We start from the raw sequence: 17,689 nt of genomic DNA on the forward strand, positions 1-17,689 counted from the left end.
ATGCGAAGGAGATGTGTTGCACTGCATGAGGCAAATGGTGGTCATACCAGATACTGACTGGTATCCCCCCCCCCCCCCCCCCCCCCAATAAAACAAAACTGCACTTTTCAGAGTGGCCTTTTATTGTGGACAGTCTAAGGCACACCTGTGCACTAATCATGGTGTCTAATCAGCATCTTGATATGGCACACCTGTGAGGTGGGATGGATTATCTCAGCAAAGGAAAAGTGCTCACTATCACAGATTTAGACTGGTTTGTGAACAATATTTGAGGGAAATGGTGATATTGTGTATGTGGAAAAAGTTTTAGATCTTTGAGTTCATCTCATACAAAATGGGAGCAAAACCAAAAGTGTTGCGTTTATATTTTTGTTGAGTATATATATACATTTTGTGTTCCAGGAGAAGCAGAATGACATCATTCACAGTATCAAACAGCTGAATGACAAAGTTCATGCACTGCATCCTTGGACCGTCCCTGACCGTGTGGGTTCCCGGACATACCAGCAAGGAGAACAATGTGGACACTGCTGAGATGATCATCTGAAGAATGGCCAGCTCTAAAGCAGAAGTCTGGGCTAGAACCAATTACAAGCAGTGCCTGGAAGTAATGGGCCTTCCAGTAAAGTCACTCGAAGAAGTGAGCAATCTGTTTTCTGTTTGTCAGATCCTCATCATTTTAATAAAGTTTTTCTGTTTTATTTTTTTACACAGTATATTATGAAACATGCTGCATTTATGGAAATACAGTAACTTAAACAAATAGCAGTGGGTACATAGGATTCATAATTTTTATTTGATCTGCTTTTACTAGTGAGGTATACCTAGCTGATAAGTAACTTCAGAAAATTCTGCAAGGAGTATAAACAGCTTGTTAAAAATATAGGGCCTGTCCAATAAGGTGTCTAGTTATATACCAATTATGACCATGTCACTAAAATTATACAGTATCTGAGCAGTAAAATATATTTAATTGCTTGTGACTAACAATGGAAATTTTCAACTTGCAGCTGAAGAGTGCTAATGACAAACAATGTTGAGGACAAGGGAACCAGGCACCAGAGGAATGCCATAATCAATACTCTGACTGCATACACCCCTGGAATGGAACAAGGGAAGAAGACAGTAAGAACCATTGTCAGGGTCTGCTTGTACGCTACGGCTCCTGTTTATCTTTGGCAGTGCTTCAGCAGCCAGGGCAAGTCAGGAACCACCAAAGTCAGCCTTGCCAGGACCGTGCCACAAATTTAGAGTTGTCATGGCGGCTGCAATTAGTATCACATCAATGGACAGTACTACCATCATTTCTACAATTGTGCCATAATCCGAAGCTGTCCTATCCGAGCAGAATCAAAGAAGTATAGACGGGACCATCCTGAACTTTTCCTGACCCAGATTACAGGTGTGAGAAACTAACATTTTTTTTTTTTTATAGATGCTATGAATCTTGCAAATGTGTTTTTTTTGGGGGGGGTTTGGGGGGGGGGGGGTGACAGCCAGTCACATTAGAGAGGCACCGTGACGTCTGGTCTCTCTCTGGCTGCTAATCCAACATGATGGAATCTGCTCCACAACTGCTTCATTTTGGTGTAAATCTAACATAGCTATCATATTATGCTCTTAAAAATGATGTGTGTTCAATTGCATTATCGTATCTGACTAATGTCATACTGAGTCTTCAACTCTATGTGATTAAAAACAGAATATTTTTCATATGAATTGTCTCAGGAAATGTATTTATCGTAATGTGTTTGTGTTAAAATTGTCCACAGTTTTGCTCTTAAATATGATGTATTATTAATTTTTTTCTGTCCATAACCATCATAAATATGGCCATGAATAACTTGAGTGTGATAAACTGTTGATGCATTTGATCTTAATAAATTGTTGAAAAATGATTTTTCTTGTGCTTTTTTTTATTGAAACACATCACTGTGAAGAACATATGTGAATCAATGTCAGAGAACAATGTTGTTTCAACTAAAACATACATTGCTTCATCATCTCAAAACTACGTTGTTTCAACTTACAAATACAATCAAAAATCAACGTTTTTTCAACGTGGATTCACCGTATTGTGCCCACTATTATTATTATTATTATTATCATTATCATCATCGTCATCTCATAATTTGTAAGAAAGGCTTCAAATTATGACTCAAATCTACGCAATATCTCATAAATATGAGTCTGTTAATGAGTCACAATATTTATTTGCTGTCTGATAAACTGAATACTGTATTCGGTAAATTGTGTTTATCATAGACTACATTCATTGAATATTTTGTGTGTGTGTGTGTGCAGTCCGAGTGAGCGGTCCAGTGTAAATCATTAACCCCGCCTAACATCGGGCCGCCCCGGCTGTGAAATCAAGCACTACGCCGTTGTCAGTGACGCATGCGCAGTTTTACCTTCAGAATGTGGCAGAGCGTTTTCAAGCCTTTACAGAGGACACGGCGCCACTGTGTTTTAATCTCCAAAGGTTCGTGACTTTTATATGAAACCGGTACAGTAGACGAAAAGGCAAAAGGTTGCTATTACTTTGTAAGAAAATAATTTTAACCACGCACGTCAGGGTACAATGTTAAAATTACAGTGCTCGAGAAGGGACAAACTGCACATTCATAGTTGTGCTACTTTTTTTTTTTTAACTTTTGAAAAACGCAAGCACAGTGGTGCTGTCAGGTTAGCATATATTAGTATGTTTTTTCTTTGTGTTGTGCAGTTCAGTCCAGCAGTATTAATTTTTTTGTTGTTGTTTTTTCCTTTCTGTTTTGCAGCGTGTGTCCGACAGCAGCACCGTCCAAACAGTCAGTCTGCAGAAATCTCCTATGATGGATTGTATCCTGGACACATTCCTACAAATCCCATCCAGAAAATCCTGCTGGCTGTTGGTTCTGGCGTGGCTGCACTTCAGGACCCTTACAGACATGGTATGGCTTTATTCGTTCCACTTCAATTAATTTTGTTAATTTCTTTCCTTCCTCATCTGGAAGGTTGGTCAAAAGCAGCTGGACTATAAGATTCGAGAAGTTTCATCATCCATCCCACTTCTACGCTAAAGCTGGCCACTACATCTTGCAAGTCCTATTGCAAGATTTGTGGAGCACCTGCAATACCAACGTGCGTGTTTATAACTTCTGCAATGCAGCCATATTGCATCACAACATGCATTGCATGGCATTAGACAGAAGTTAATACAAGCAGAGTGTAGTCTGCCCAGGGGCCTCATGTACAAAGGTGGCGTACGTAGAAAAACCTGGCGTACATCCATCACCATGCAAATGTTCAGATGTATCAAAAGTGAAATGACCCTGTAAATGTGTGGTGCACCATGCTAAATTCATGACGTACACGTTTCTACAGCTATTGTTTCTCTGCTGACACATAGAGGTGATGCAGGGAAACTGTTAATAGTGTGAAAACAAGAAGTCATCAGAGTCATGTGCACATCAGAGCAGGGTTCTCTCTAGCGTGATAACAGGGTAACGGCCCATTATGCTGCTGCCTGGAAAAAAATGACGCTGCAGTTGTGCCGTTGCTGTTTTTGAGGGTGTGTAACGGGAAGATGATCATTTCTCTATTTTGATTGTGGATCTGCTTTAGAAGCAGCGGGCTGCCAATTTATTCGTCAACCTCTGTCAAAGCCATTTAAAGATGTCAGTTGTAACTCATATTTTCTGCTGATTAAAGTCGCTAAACGGGACTCTTTTCTGTTGTTGAAGCAAGAATCATCCACTGCTTCATACGGACAGCTTTTATTCATTTCTCATTAATGTGTGTTTTTTGTGGGACAGATAGCGATGCGGTTCTTTGGCGTGGACTGGAACATTAATATCTCCTGCTTCATTTGTTTATAAACTGAAGTTACTGTCCCTCATGTCAAGGAAAATGATGATAATAATAGTTATATCCTCCGCTCTGTGTGTGTCTTGTGGAATTTGCTGCGGCTCTCTGCTACAGCAAATTCAGTATCTTCAAATCGAATCGCTGTTTTAAATCAAATGACACCACTTTCCAAATGTTGTAATACAGACAAGAAATTACAACCGACCAAAACTGTTTTTCCCCCAAAATGAGAGGTCCTCCATTCCGTGGGGGAGAACTCTGCATGCGTGAGTATTGTAGGGCGGACTGGGGGCATTGATCCCCAGGAAATTTTTTAATTTATAACCCTCTGAAACACTATTGCCTGCATTTTGAGGGTAAAATTTTGTGAAATAAAGCCATAGTTTTTTCATCTTTGTTACAGCCTTACTTTAAAGCCAAAAGAAACAAGGCATCATGCCAAAACATGGAAGAGTGTAGAAATGTGTGTCACAGGAACATCAGAACTGCTAATTTATAGGCAGCAGTTTACTAACAAAAATCTTTACAAGTTTCTCAGGGCCCTTGGGCAAGGCCTTTAATCCCCTATTGCTCCCGGTGTGTAGTGAGCGCCTTGTATGGCAGCACCCTGACATCGGGGTGAATGTGAGGCATAATTGTAAAGCGCTTTGAGCGTCTGCAGATGGAAAAGCGCTATATAAATGCAGTCCATTTACCATTTAAGTTTTTTTTTAACTTCAAGATTAATTTCTGATTACTCTACATTTTGAAGATAAAAATATTTCTTACATTTAAAAACTTGCAATTGAAACAGTTTTAAGTTAAAAAAAATTCTTTAGAAATCTTTGATGTTTGTCTGTAAAGCAAAACCATAACATATCTGTTGTTGTTGTTTCAGATGAGATGATTTCTTGATTAACATTATAAGGAACCTTGGGCATTTATTTCCAGACAAATAAAACAGCATGAAAAGAAATGTGTACCTTTTTAAGTCTGGTAGATTCATTCATTCATTCATATTTGTCAATGCACCTGTGTGTAAACTTGTGGATGTCACACACTGTCAGCCGTGGCACACCTCATTTCTGTAATTTCAGTGTGTGTGCTGCTCTAAGCCCACAGTGTTTACAGCCTCACACACAGGCTCCCACTAAATTTATTTACGTTTCATGTTTATTCTGTTTGGCCGAGTACCAAATATACTATCCCTGCATGTCTCCACGTCATTTCCAGTCCTCTGTAGCTCACACTCAGTATAATTTAATTTCTGTGTTCATGTGGAATGATCGGACAGAGAGGAATCCCACATCCCAGGGCCTATTTACATGAATTTGCTTTTTTTAAACAGTGGCGTGGTGTGAGAAGAGTTTGGTACATCTGCATGTGCGCTCAATTCCACATTCAGTGGGATATACAAACGGAATGCGCTTGGATCCATGCATTCGCACACTTTGACACATCTGGATATTTTTGTGCTTACGACAGTTTCTGGGTTTTTGCGTATGCCATGTTTCAGTAGGAAATCCACGCAAGTCTTTGTACATGAGACCCCTGGTCTCCCATGAACAAAAAAAATCCAGTTTAAAGCCACCTGTAGCATATTCTCCATGTATATCTGGAGTTGTACCAGAAAAGGCTTTCGGGTGTAAAAGTTGTTGCCAAATCGAGATGCAGATCAGCACCAGATTTGCTGTGGTGATCCTAAGCCAAACCTGAGCAGCCAAAATAATTTTTAACCAAACTGGGGCAGTTCCTTAACCTCCATCCTGCTTGGTGACTTGATGACAGTAATTCCATACAGTTCCTTCATTAATTCCTTCCCCTGCCACTATCTTCCTTCCTTGAATTCCTTTTCTTTCCACTACCTTATTTCCTTCAATTCAACTTATTCGGTTCGTTTGTTACATCTGCCAAGGACCTTATGAATTTTTTTCACCTGCATTTGTCTGTGTGTTTAGTTCATTTCTCCATGTAATGTGGAGTTGCGTCAGGAAGGGCATCCGGTGTAAAACTTGTGCCATATCAACATGCAGCTCCACCTTGTATCTGCTGTGGTGATCCCAAGTGAAAAAAACAAGGGAGAAGCCGGAGGGACTTGCTTTTTTCCTCAAAATAATTCATGGTGAATTTTCTACTGTATGAAATTTCAAAACATATTTTCAGCATTTTTAGTATAATCTTACATTTATTATGTTGGTGTGTCAAATTGAGGTGTGCATCATTCAAGTCTAGTCTTGGAGCATGTGCTGGCGGGTACCACATTGCCACATCTACCACACCACAGAACTGGCCTGAGTCCTGGATGGCACTCACCCAGCCATACAACTGGTCCATCTCCACATCTTGAAAGTAACCATCTATCTGTCACTGCCAGGTGAAAGGTGGGTGTCACCTTGTCCTTCTCCAGCTGTTGGAGTCTTATCGCACAGGGTACCTGCATGCTGGATCATTCCCAGAGAAACACGCCACATGTCCAAAAGGTCATAGCTGACACATCCTCACAAAAGAAGTGATACTCCTCATCCAGTGGTACTCGAGGATCTTCCAGAGAGACCTAATATGAAAGCTAGTTGTCACTTTAGGCCACTGGTTGGTGTCAAGGTATTACAACCATGAAGTAAGACAGGAAGCACCTGGACTCGAAAGACTTGGATCTTCATTCTCCTGCAAATATATCGGCATCGCCAAACACCTCTGTCCAGCGACTTCATGACTCCATTGTCTCTTCACAGCCATCTTTCAAGCTCAAAGACTGAGGATATATGAACGTTACTGCCAACATAAGTGAATGACTCTACAAGTTCAACACTTTTGCCACAGACAGATACACACTTCTGATGGCAAATTACAAGAAGTCATTAAAAGCCTGGATCTTAGTCTTGACCCAGAACATTTTCAAACACCACAATATATTTATTTTTAAATTTACACTCCCAGTTATCATGTAATCAGCACAAGTAAAAAATAAAAACACTTCATTCTAATCCTGTGTTCTTGATGTTAGTTTCAGTAACATGAAACTCAGTGCGTTACTCAAGGTTGTTTCTCACTTACTCTTTTAGTAGTTACCCTTTCTCAAATTTCAGTTCTGCTGTTAAAACGAGAACATATTCTTGTAAACAGGCAAGTAGATGAGAACAGCTGTGACTTTCAGGGGAAGATGGGGTCATCCATTTTTGTAAGCATTAATAATAAGTGATTATGAGAAAAATCTGCAGAAATAAGTGCAGATTGCTCAATGTGGATGTGTTACACATTAGAATTGTGCAGTTAACAGTCAGTTTCCTGAGATGGAGAAGTTGCTGCAAACTAAGTATCTGGGATAGTGTACAGGAATGTCTGTGCTAACTATGGACTGGACGTACCAAAGCTCAAGTTGGGAACATCATCAAAGTTGGTTGAAAGCAGCGGAGCTAAGGTGCTGTGGGACCAGCCAGACATTGTGTTGCTTGACATGGTGCAGAATAGTGTAGTTGTGGTAGATGTGGCATTTCCAAGTGATGGCAACATCAGAAAGAAGGTGTCATTTATCATTTATTGTTAATTGATTCATCAAAACTCAAATTGGCAGATTCATTGATTTTTTTTTTTTTTTTTTTTTTTTTTTTTTTTTTTTTTTTTTTTTTTTTTATAATTGTTTTATGTCAGCCATATTGTTGTGTTTTGCGTCCAGCAGGATTACCTACATAGTGGAGCAGATAAGATTTTTGGCCAGAATTCTTCACTTGGTGATACAAGCATCAGATTTGGCATGAATGCTCTTCATAGATCAGTGTTTGAGAAAAAAGTGTGGGCCACTTGAAAATCCAATATGGCGACCAGGTAGGGGTCAGTGAAGAATTACACAGGGGTCAAAATTTTAAAATGCTCCAAATCATGTTGAAAACTATACCACATTATTTGTCTGATCATAACAATTCCAAAAAGGTATAGTTTGGACTATCTATGACTGAATGTTATGGAGTTATGGGGTAAAAACAGCAAGAATGGTGACAAAGGTCAGTTTCAGTTTGTACAGGGGTCAAAAGTTAAAGTTGCTCCAATCTTTGTAAAATGTGATGCAAATTATTGGTTGAGTTAATATGGTTTTAAAAAGGAACAGTTTGCACCATGTGTTATGCTCAGTTGTCACATTGCAGGGTAATATACGTAACATGTCATAGAATCCAGTGTACACTGACTTTGTTTGACATGTACTTTATAAACCAAGCATTCAACACAGTCAAAACTATTCATTTATTAATCCGATTAGCTCTACCAATAATTTGCACCACCTTTTACCAAAATTGGAGCAAGTTTAATTTTTGACTCCTGTACAAACTGAAATTGACCTTTGTCACCATTTATGCTGCTTTTACCCCATAACTCCATAATATTCAGTCATAGATAGTCCAAACTATACCTTTTTGGAATCTTTATGATCAGACACATAAGGTGGTATAACTTTCAATATGATTGGAGCATTTTGAAATATTGACCCCTACCTGGCCGCCATATTGGTTTTTCAAGTGGCCTGCACGTTTTTTCTCAAACACTGATTTATGAAGAAGATTTATGCCAAATCTGAATCTTGTATCACCATTTGAAATATTTTTCCACTTATCTACTGCACTAACAGGATTGGCATGCAGTCACTGTAAAAACATTCATCCAGTTAACTGTGACTCACCCATCGTCAACAGGGTGGAAATGGGTGAGGTTCTGAAGTGTTTCCCCTTAAGTATGAGGCATTGCACAACTGGCAACGATTCAATTTATGAGGCCATGTGTTGGAGAAAAAAAAGAGAATATTTATTCTCCATTTAAAAAATAAAAAATTCTTGATACACATTACAGATATGGTTGCAGTGCTCGGAGAGACAACAGGGCAGCTGGCACTGATCAGTCTCAGGGACAGGATGAGAAACGACCCAGAGGGCTATATGGTTCTAACGTGAGTCGCTGTGACACTATTCCATTTCATTGTCTTTGACTGCGAGTTGGATGAATCGATTGTTTTTGCCACTGATTGGTTTTTCCAGAGAAAGGCCCAGGATCCGGCTGTCTACGCTTGATCTGAATGCGATGGCCTCATTGCCTGACTCCTCTTTTGGGAAAGAGTACATCCGTTTTCTGGAGGACAATGTGAGAACATAGCGGCAGGGTGTACACTCTGTCATTTTACAGGCTCATCATTTCTGTTTTGGTTTCACTTTTACATTCCTTCTTTTAATTCTTCAGCGCGTGACCCCTGACACGAGGGCAGATGTGAAGTTTGTGGATAACGAGGAGCTGGCTTACGTGATGCAGAGATACAGGGAGGTTCATGATTTTATGCATGCCTTGCTTGGCATGCCCACAAACATGCTGGGTGAGTCTGACCCCATCAATTATGACACTGTTTGTATTGTAGGTCTCAGATGCATATGACCTCTTTATTTTGATGTTTACTTTTTTGTTCATGAATTGTTAACTCCCAGCAAAAAATTTTGTGTGCATAGCAGACAGAGCCAGTTTTAATGTGTCAAAGGGCAAAAATGGAGTCATGCTTTCAGCTTGGATTCATTCCAGAATATGACAGTGGTGGCAAATATTAATGTCACACAGTACAGAAAGAAATTGCAAAGTACTTGCCAAACTGACAAGTTTGAGGTGCAAATTCAGCCACAGACTGCTCCTCCCCAAGTGCAGGACCAACAGACTAAAAAACTCCTTTGTCCGCCAGGCCATCAGACTGTACAACTCCTCGCTCAGGGGGAGGAGGAGTAACAGGAAGACAGAGGACAGGAAGGAGAGCAACAGTAGCAGCCAGTAAACCAATAGCGAGCAGTATTTCTGGTATTTATATTTTTGTGTATTTATATTTGCAAATTGTTTTTTACTTTCACTTTTGATGCTCTGTGTGCTTCTTACCCTGTGTGCTGCTATACAGTGCTGCTGGAACCTCAATTTCCCTGAGGGAGTCTATCTAATCTAAGGGTGATTCTTAGACTACGGGCACTTATTATGTCCTTTGATCATATTGTATGAAAAACAGAAAAAAGGGGAAATTTCACACTTTTATAGTTATCTTTACAATGAAAGTGTTTTAAGATATTTGTTCTAGTAGTCTGTGATGACTTTTTCAGCTTTTTTCAGCATCATTATATGCAAATATTGCTGTTTTATGCTTGTCCCACACCCAGACTTTTGACCTTCAATGATAAAAATGAATGGTAAAAAAAAACGTTTTTTTCTAATGTTTAAAATATCTCTGAATAAAATATCAGTAAAATAATCAAAACATAATTGGGGTATTCAATGTCATACAACTGTTGTGATTTTTTTTTAAACAAAATGTAGTTGTCCCACACTGTTGCCGTAATTTCACACACTGTAATGTCCCTTTAAACAGTTTGTATGAAAGATTGTTTAGGGAGTTTCTATGGAGATAAACAGTGACATCAGAGCACATGTATATAGCGCCAAATCACAACAAACAGTTGCCCCAAGGCACTTTATATTGTAAGGCAATGGTGTGGTGGAAATTACATTTACAAGGCCAATAGTGCCCGTAGTTAAAGAATCACCCCTAAATGAATGTGAAGTGGAAATGGAGGTTGTTTTCAAAAAGTTCATTTTGACATATAAATTTGTGGTTCTTCCTTCATTTTTATGCTATGCAGGATGTTATGGTATCCCATTTATGTCTATGTGTGGAAGCACTGTAGATACTTGACACTTACACAATAGGTATTCTTTAAGTAGTGGATAAATTGATGACATGTTAGATTCTAACACATATTTGCATGTTAATAAGGATGAGGGTTGTTTTTTCTGTGAACACACTCAATCACTAATGATACATGGGGTGCATTTCATACTTACACCATAGGTACCTGCTGGGAAGTACATCAACCACTTACATTTCAGGGTTATTGCTCATGTTAATGAAGATGGATTGTTTTGTTTTCTAACTGGTATTATTTGGAAATATTTTATGATGGAGCCTTTATAGTCACAATGTGTATAAATTGTGGTGACTGAAATACAACCATGGAAATTCTGCTGCACAAAAAAATCCCAGCAGCCACAAAACTCAAGAAAGCCTGATAGGGAACTCGTATTCAAAATGCATATATATAATGTTGACACCGATATGGCATAAATCGATAAGTTAATGAGGGCTCTGATTTGCATACTCAGTAATTTGTGTTGCTGCCAATGACTTCAGAATGATCACATAGGTTTCATATTCCATATGTATTTATGTATTCATATAATGTTGATATATATATATATATATATATATATATATATATATATATATATATATATATATATATATATATATATATATAGTTTTTTCTTTTTGAAGGTTTGAATTATTACAGATGTCAAGTTTTCCACTCTTCTGTACATAGTGTGATGACATTTGCATATATACTACAGTGTTTTCCCTAGAATTTATTATTATTATTATTATTTTTCCCAGGCCAGCTCAGTTCACCAGGGGACGACAACAAAAACAATAACATTGAATGGTGAGGTGTAGTGTGCAAAAAAAAAAAAAAGTGAAAGTTAAGTGATTTTCTCATTATTTAGGAAATCCTAGCACAGTCCTGCAAAGCTTGATCATTAGTTTAATTACCCTCCCACCCCCAGCATTTCACTTTAATCAATGAATAGGTGTATATATAGAAAACTCACATTAGTGAATTAAAAAAAAAAATACAGAAGACTGGGATCGCTCATATTCAGCAACATCATTGCTACCAGCTGAATGGTTTCAAACACATTTGGGTACAAGCAAAATCCAGTCATCACTTGCAGATCTCATGGTGCATGTGCACCTGCTATTTTCTTGAAAGTTTTATTTCAGCTCCCCCCCCCCCCCCCCCCCCCCAAGTGGGCGACTTAGCGAGCTGCCTTCTGACAAAACATCATGCTGACCATCAAAGTTTTAAACTTGTTTAAAATGACACTTTGCCTTGAACAACACAGATGTCTGGTGACAAACAAGAGATTGAGTTTGAGGAGTTTTATCATCACCAACAGATCACAAGAATGGTAAGAGTGAGTTTTGGGGTGGGGGATTATTTTCAGTGCAAAACAGTATACAAGGAAGGATTAGGTGGGGGAGGGGGGTAATTTTTGAATTTGTCATGTCAGATCTGTCTGATTCTGACGTCTGCTGCCTAAAGTGGTGATATGCTGCTGTCAGATGATCTCCTGTTAGATAAAATCATAAAATAATGAGTTGCTTAATGCTGTGTAAAGTCACTCCCAAAAAATAACAAAACAAAAAAAAAACAAACATTATTCCACAGAAGGTTATGTGTGAGGGAAAGCAAGAGTCAAAGCATTTCAGCTGCGGTGACATGATTGACATCCAAAATAATTAACACTTCGTGTTATTAAACAGATTTCTTTTTTTCTGCATTGACTGGGGTTCTTATTGGCCCGGGGACCTGCCACACCCATAATACTACAGGGGAAACACTGCTAATTACACCATGTGAAGTCTTGCCAGGTGCATCATGAATAATTAGTTTCTTTGATCTCTGTTTTTATTTTGGTTCCAGGTGAGGTGACAGTAAAAATATTCGAAGCTGCTCAAACCGGACTCCCCATGTGTGTTCTTGGAGCCGTGCTGGGGCCACTTAGGCTCAACACAGGGTACATGAAACTGTTCTTGTCTCAGTAGATTTTAAAATAATAATAATAATTGGCTACCACATACATTCAACAAAAATATAAATGCAACACTTTTGGTTTTGCTCCTATTTTGTATGAGATCACACAGCACAATGCCACAGATGTCGCAAGATTTGAGGGAGCGTGCAATTGGCATGCTGACAGCAGGAATGTCAACCAGAGCTGTTGCTCATGTATTGAATGTTCATTTCTCTACCATAAGCCGTCTCCAAAGGCGTTTCAGAGAATTTGGCAGTACATCCAACCAGCCTCACAACTGCAGACCACGTGTAACCACACCAGCCCAGGACCTCCACATCCAGCATGTTCACCTCCAAGATCGTCTGAGACCAGCCACTCGGACAGCTGCTGAAACAATCGGTTTGCATAACCAAAGAATTTCTGCACAAACTGTCAGAAACCGTCTCAGGGAAGCTCATCTGCATGCTCGTCGTCCTCATCTGGGTCTCGATCTGACTCCAGTTCGTCGTCGTAACCGACTTGAGTGGACAGATGCTCACATTCGCTGGCATTTGGCACGTTGGAGAGGTGTTCTCTTCACGGATGAATCCCGGTTCACACTGTTCAGGGCAGATGGCAGACAGCGTGTGTGGCGTCGTGTGGGTGAGTGGTTTTCTGATGTCAATGTTGTGGATCGAGTGGCCCATGGTGGCGGTGGGGTTATGGTATGGGCAGGCGTCTGTTATGGACGAAGAACACAGGTGCATTTTATTGATGGCATTTTGAATGCACAGAGATACCGTGATGAGATCCTGAGGCCCATTGTTGTGCCATACATCCAAGAACATCAGCTCATGTTGCAGCAGGATAATGCACGGCCCCATGTTGCAAGGATCTGTCCACAATTCTTGGAAGCTGAAAATGTCCTAGTTCTTGCATGGCCGGCATACTCACCGGACATGTCACCCATTGAGCATGTTTGGGATGCTCTGGACCGGCGTATACGACAGCGTGTACCAGTTCCTGCCAATATCCAGCAACTTCGCACAGCCATTGAGGAGGAGTGGACCAACATTCCACAGGCCACAATTGACAACCTGATCAACTCTATGCGAAGGAGATGTGTTGCACTGCATGAGGCAAATGGTGGTCACACCAGATACTGACTGTGAGGTGGGATGGATTATCTCAGCAAAGGAGAAGTGCTCACTATCACAGATTTAGACTGGTTTGTGAACAATATTTTAGGGAAATGGTGATATTGTGTATGTGGAAAAAGTTTTAGATCTTTGAGTTCATCTCATACAAAATGGGAGCAAAACCAAAAGTGTTGCGTTTATATTTTTGTTGCGTGTATGTCAAATAATTTTTTTAAGCTTTAAATATTTATTTAATATGCAATTTTATATATGTGATTCAGTTATTTTGGGAAAATCATAATCACTATTTTGGGGTATGAAGATGCTTTCACTTTTTCTCAGATTTTAGGTGAATTCTTTGGCTGTTGGTAATAATAATAATTAAAAGAAAACAGTTTAGAAATATACAACCCTGTTTGCAAAACATTTTGTATGCAGTATCTGAGATGGTCATTAGAACTGTGGAATTTTGTTTTGGGTTCTCATGACATTTTAAGTAGTTTTTTGGAAAAAACACATTGTGCCGAAGAAGAAAACATCTACTGACTTCATGTTTCACTGTGGTTATTATTATAAAGCACTTTTATATCTGTGGTGTATCACAAAATTACAGCAAATTTTATTGCAGGTGAAGTATTTTTACAGGGGTTCCTTGGCAAAGAGTGTTTGCTCCATGGGATTTTACAGATGACATGAAGGAGGAAGCACATGTTCAAAATTCACACGCATTCGATACAAACTGGGAATTCAAAATTTCCAACTTACAACTCGGAAAAATACTTTTAATAAAGCTACAATAACACATTGATCTCACCACTGATTCATTTTGGCCAAAGTCAAAATGTTTTGAGTAACCAGGTTTAGTGTTGACAGCTGTCTCAGCAGATGTGTGAGGATCCAGCAGATATCCAGCAAAACCTTTTTGTGAAATATGTCCAAATATTTATCTTCTGTTCTTCCCATTGGGATGTCTGATGGTCTGTGTTTATTATGTGGACATAATATCTTGACTAAGAGTTTGTGTTTGATATTGGGTTCACTTCAAATCTATTTATGGCCACCAGGGGTTCATAATCTCAGAAATATTGCCTTTAACTATTGTCAGTTAAATATAACATTTACGTGATTTAGAAGCTATCACATTTTGTTTTCTACTTTTTTGTTGAGGGTTATTTAACATATGCATGTATTAATGCTATAGTGTTTTGTAAACCTGCAGTATTTAGTTTGTAAATTAGTTAAATTCTGGCCCCAAGTTGGGTATCTCATAAACAGTTTAGGAAAAGTACAATTACTTCATGAAGTAAAATGAGTACAGTGATTAAATTTGTAACCTTGTCAGAGTTGTCAAACTGGGTTATTTGTGGGCGTGAAGAAGAAATCACCTGCTATACATCACTGCTGCTCTTAACCTCAGCAAACATCTGGAAAGTTTATTTCCTTATTCATTGTTTCTCATTCAGTACCTGTGAGGTTATCAGTTTATATATATATATATATATATATATATATATATATATATATATATATACACACACAGTAGTGTTCAGAATAATAGTAGTGCTATGTGACTAAAAAGATTAATCCAGGTTTTGAGTATATTTCTTATTGTTACATGGGAAACAAGGTACCAGTAGATTCAGTAGATTCTCACAAATCCAACAAGACCAAGCATTCATGATATGCACACTCTTAAGGCTATGAAATTGGGCTATTAGTAAAAAAAAAAAAAAAAAAAAAAAAAAGTAGAAAAACGGGTGTTCACAATAATAGTAGCATCTGCTGTTGACGCTACAAACTCAAAACTATTATGTTCAAACTGCTTTTTTTAGCAATCCTGTGACTCACTAAACTAGTATTTAGTTGTATAACCACAGTTTTTCATGATTTCTTCACATCTGCGAGGCATTAATTTTGTTGGTTTGGAACCAAGATTTTGCTCGTTTACTAGTGTGCGTGGGGTCATTCTCTTATTGAAACACCCATTTCAAGGGCATGTCCTCTTCAGCATAAGGCAACATGACCTCTTCAAGTATTTTGACATATCCAAACTAATCCATGATACCTGGTATGCGATATATAGGCCCAACACCATAGTAGGAGAAACATGCCCATATCATGATGCTTGCACCACCATGCTTCACTGTCTTCACTGTGAACTGTGGCTTGAATTCAGAGTTTGGGGGTCGTCTCACAAACTGTCTGCAGCCCTTGGACCCCAAAAGAACAATTTTACTCTCATCAGTCCACAAAATATTCCTCCATTTCTCTTTAGGCCAGTTGATGTGTTCTTTGGCGAATTGTAACCTCTTCTGCACGTCTTTTATTTAACAGAGGGACTTTGCGGGGGATTCTTGCAAATAAATTAGCTTCACACAGGCGTCTTCTAACTGTCACAGCACTTACAGGTAACTCCAGACTGTCTTTGATCATCCTGGAGCTGATCAATGGGTGAGCCTTTGCCATTCTGGTTATTCTTCTATCCATTTTGATGGTTGTTTTCTGTTTTTGTCCACGCGTCTCTGTTTTTTTTTTGTCCATTTTAAAGCATTGGACATCATTGTGGATGAACAGCCTATAATTCTTTGCACCTGCGTATAAGTTTTCCCCTCTCCAATCTACTTTTTAATCAAACTACGCTGTTCTTCTGAACAATGTCTTGAACGTCCCATTTTCCTCAGGCTTTCAAAGAGAAAAGCATGTTCAACAGGTGCTGGCTTCATCCTTAAATAGGGGACACCTGATTCATACCTGTTTGTTCCACAAAATTGACAAACTCACTGACTGAATGCCACACTGTTATTGTGAACACCCCCTTTTCTACCTTTTTTTTTACTAATAGCCCAATTTCATAGCCTTAAGAGTGTGCATATCATGAATGCTTGGTCTTGTTGGATTTGTGAGAATCTACTGAATCTACTGGTACCTTGTTTCCATGTAACAATAAGAAATATACTCAGAACCTGGATTAATCTTTTTAGTCACATAGCACTATTATTATTCTGAACACTAGTGTGTGTGTGTGTGTGTGTGTGTGTGTGTGTGTGTGTGTGTGTGTGTGTGTGTGTGTGTGTGTGTGTGTGTGTGTGTGTGTGTGTGTGTGTGTGTGTGTGTGTGTGTGTGTGTGTGTGTGTGTGTATATATATCCCTGGTGGATGGGAACTGGGTGCAGTCAATGGCATAACAAAGCTTCCTCTTCCTCATTGCAGTAATTTGCAGTCATTGTTCACATCCTTGGGCCCGTGGGCCCTGCAGAACGGCCGACAGGCCCGCTGCGTCCTCAGCATCTTCTACGAGAAACGATGGGAGCAGAACATGGAAGACCTCAGAGAGGAGCTCAACATCCAGCCACCTCCCATCATTCTCAACGCGTCCAAAAAGAGGAACAGCTGAGAAAACACACCAATAAAATTCACAGGTCTGGGATTTCTGAGTAAAAGACTTTGGACGGCGGACAAACTGGGGATAGAAGATTAGTGTGATAAGGATGACGCCGAGGAAATTAGTAATTTTCAGTGGAAACACATTGTGCAATTGTGGCTTGTGCACTTAAATTGCATTTCCCATCATTTAGCAGTCAACTTTAACTTGAAAATTTATTTCAGCCAGACAAATGTTGAAGTTTATGTCTCTGATGCAACTACACATCACAAACTCTGCTTTTGCAGTTCATATTCAGACATCTACTGTCAACAGTGTGTTAAACAGTTTCTTTGTACAGTATCATTTATAATAAAAATGTAAGTGAACCAATGTTTTCTTTTTGTTAGGTCAATATTTGTATTTTTCCTCAATATAAGTAAACTTAATATTGTATATAACTATTAAAGTCAGATATGGGAGCATGTGCTGGATGGCAACCATCCATGCAGACAACTGGACCATTCCCACCTCTTAAAAATAACCCTCTATCTGTTGCAGCCAGATGACATGTGGGTGTCCCCTTAGCTTTTTCCAGTTTCCTGGGACGTCAACATTGAGGCACCTTTTGGTGTTACGTTGGGTTGTGGAAGCCAGTAGTTTCGGTGCCTTTGTTAGCGAGTAAAGTTTTACTGACCTTGATTTCACTGACGCTGCTGTGATCTTATCAGAATCAATGGATGTGC

At 39.1% G+C, this 17,689-nt stretch overlaps 1 protein-coding gene across 2 annotated transcripts; it reads left to right on the forward strand.

The window, feature by feature from the left end:
- The first annotated feature begins 2,372 nt into the window (after positions 1 to 2,372).
- Positions 2,373 to 17,175, forward strand: coq4 (coenzyme Q4 homolog (S. cerevisiae)). Of its 2 annotated transcripts, XM_034192731.1 has the most exons (7): positions 2,373 to 2,482; positions 2,781 to 2,933; positions 8,665 to 8,761; positions 8,850 to 8,952; positions 9,049 to 9,178; positions 12,372 to 12,465; positions 16,793 to 17,175. In XM_034192731.1, the coding sequence occupies exons 1-7, from the start codon at positions 2,398 to 2,400 to the stop codon at positions 16,974 to 16,976; spliced, it is 846 nt and encodes a 281-aa protein (XP_034048622.1). In that variant the 5' UTR covers positions 2,373 to 2,397; the 3' UTR covers positions 16,977 to 17,175. The 2 variants fall into 2 exon arrangements, with proteins under 2 accessions (XP_034048622.1, XP_034048623.1); XM_034192732.1 differs by lacking the exon at positions 12,372 to 12,465.
- Positions 17,176 to 17,689: the final 514 nt, after the last annotated feature.

The sequence above is a fragment of the Thalassophryne amazonica genome, chromosome 17 (genome assembly GCF_902500255.1).
Source record: "Thalassophryne amazonica chromosome 17, fThaAma1.1, whole genome shotgun sequence".
Taxonomy (NCBI): domain Eukaryota; kingdom Metazoa; phylum Chordata; class Actinopteri; order Batrachoidiformes; family Batrachoididae; genus Thalassophryne; species Thalassophryne amazonica.

Excerpts from the sequence above, each read along its gene's own strand:
- coq4 (XM_034192731.1), top strand. The coding sequence starts at position 2,398 with ATGCGCAGTTTTACCTTCAGAATGTGGCAGAGCGTTTTCAAGCCTTTA. Across the intron at positions 2,934-8,664 it reads TCAGGACCCTTACAGACATG|ATATGGTTGCAGTGCTCGGA; the intron begins GTATGGCTTTAT and ends TACACATTACAG. Across the intron at positions 9,179-12,371 it reads CATGCCCACAAACATGCTGG|GTGAGGTGACAGTAAAAATA; the intron begins GTGAGTCTGACC and ends TTTTGGTTCCAG.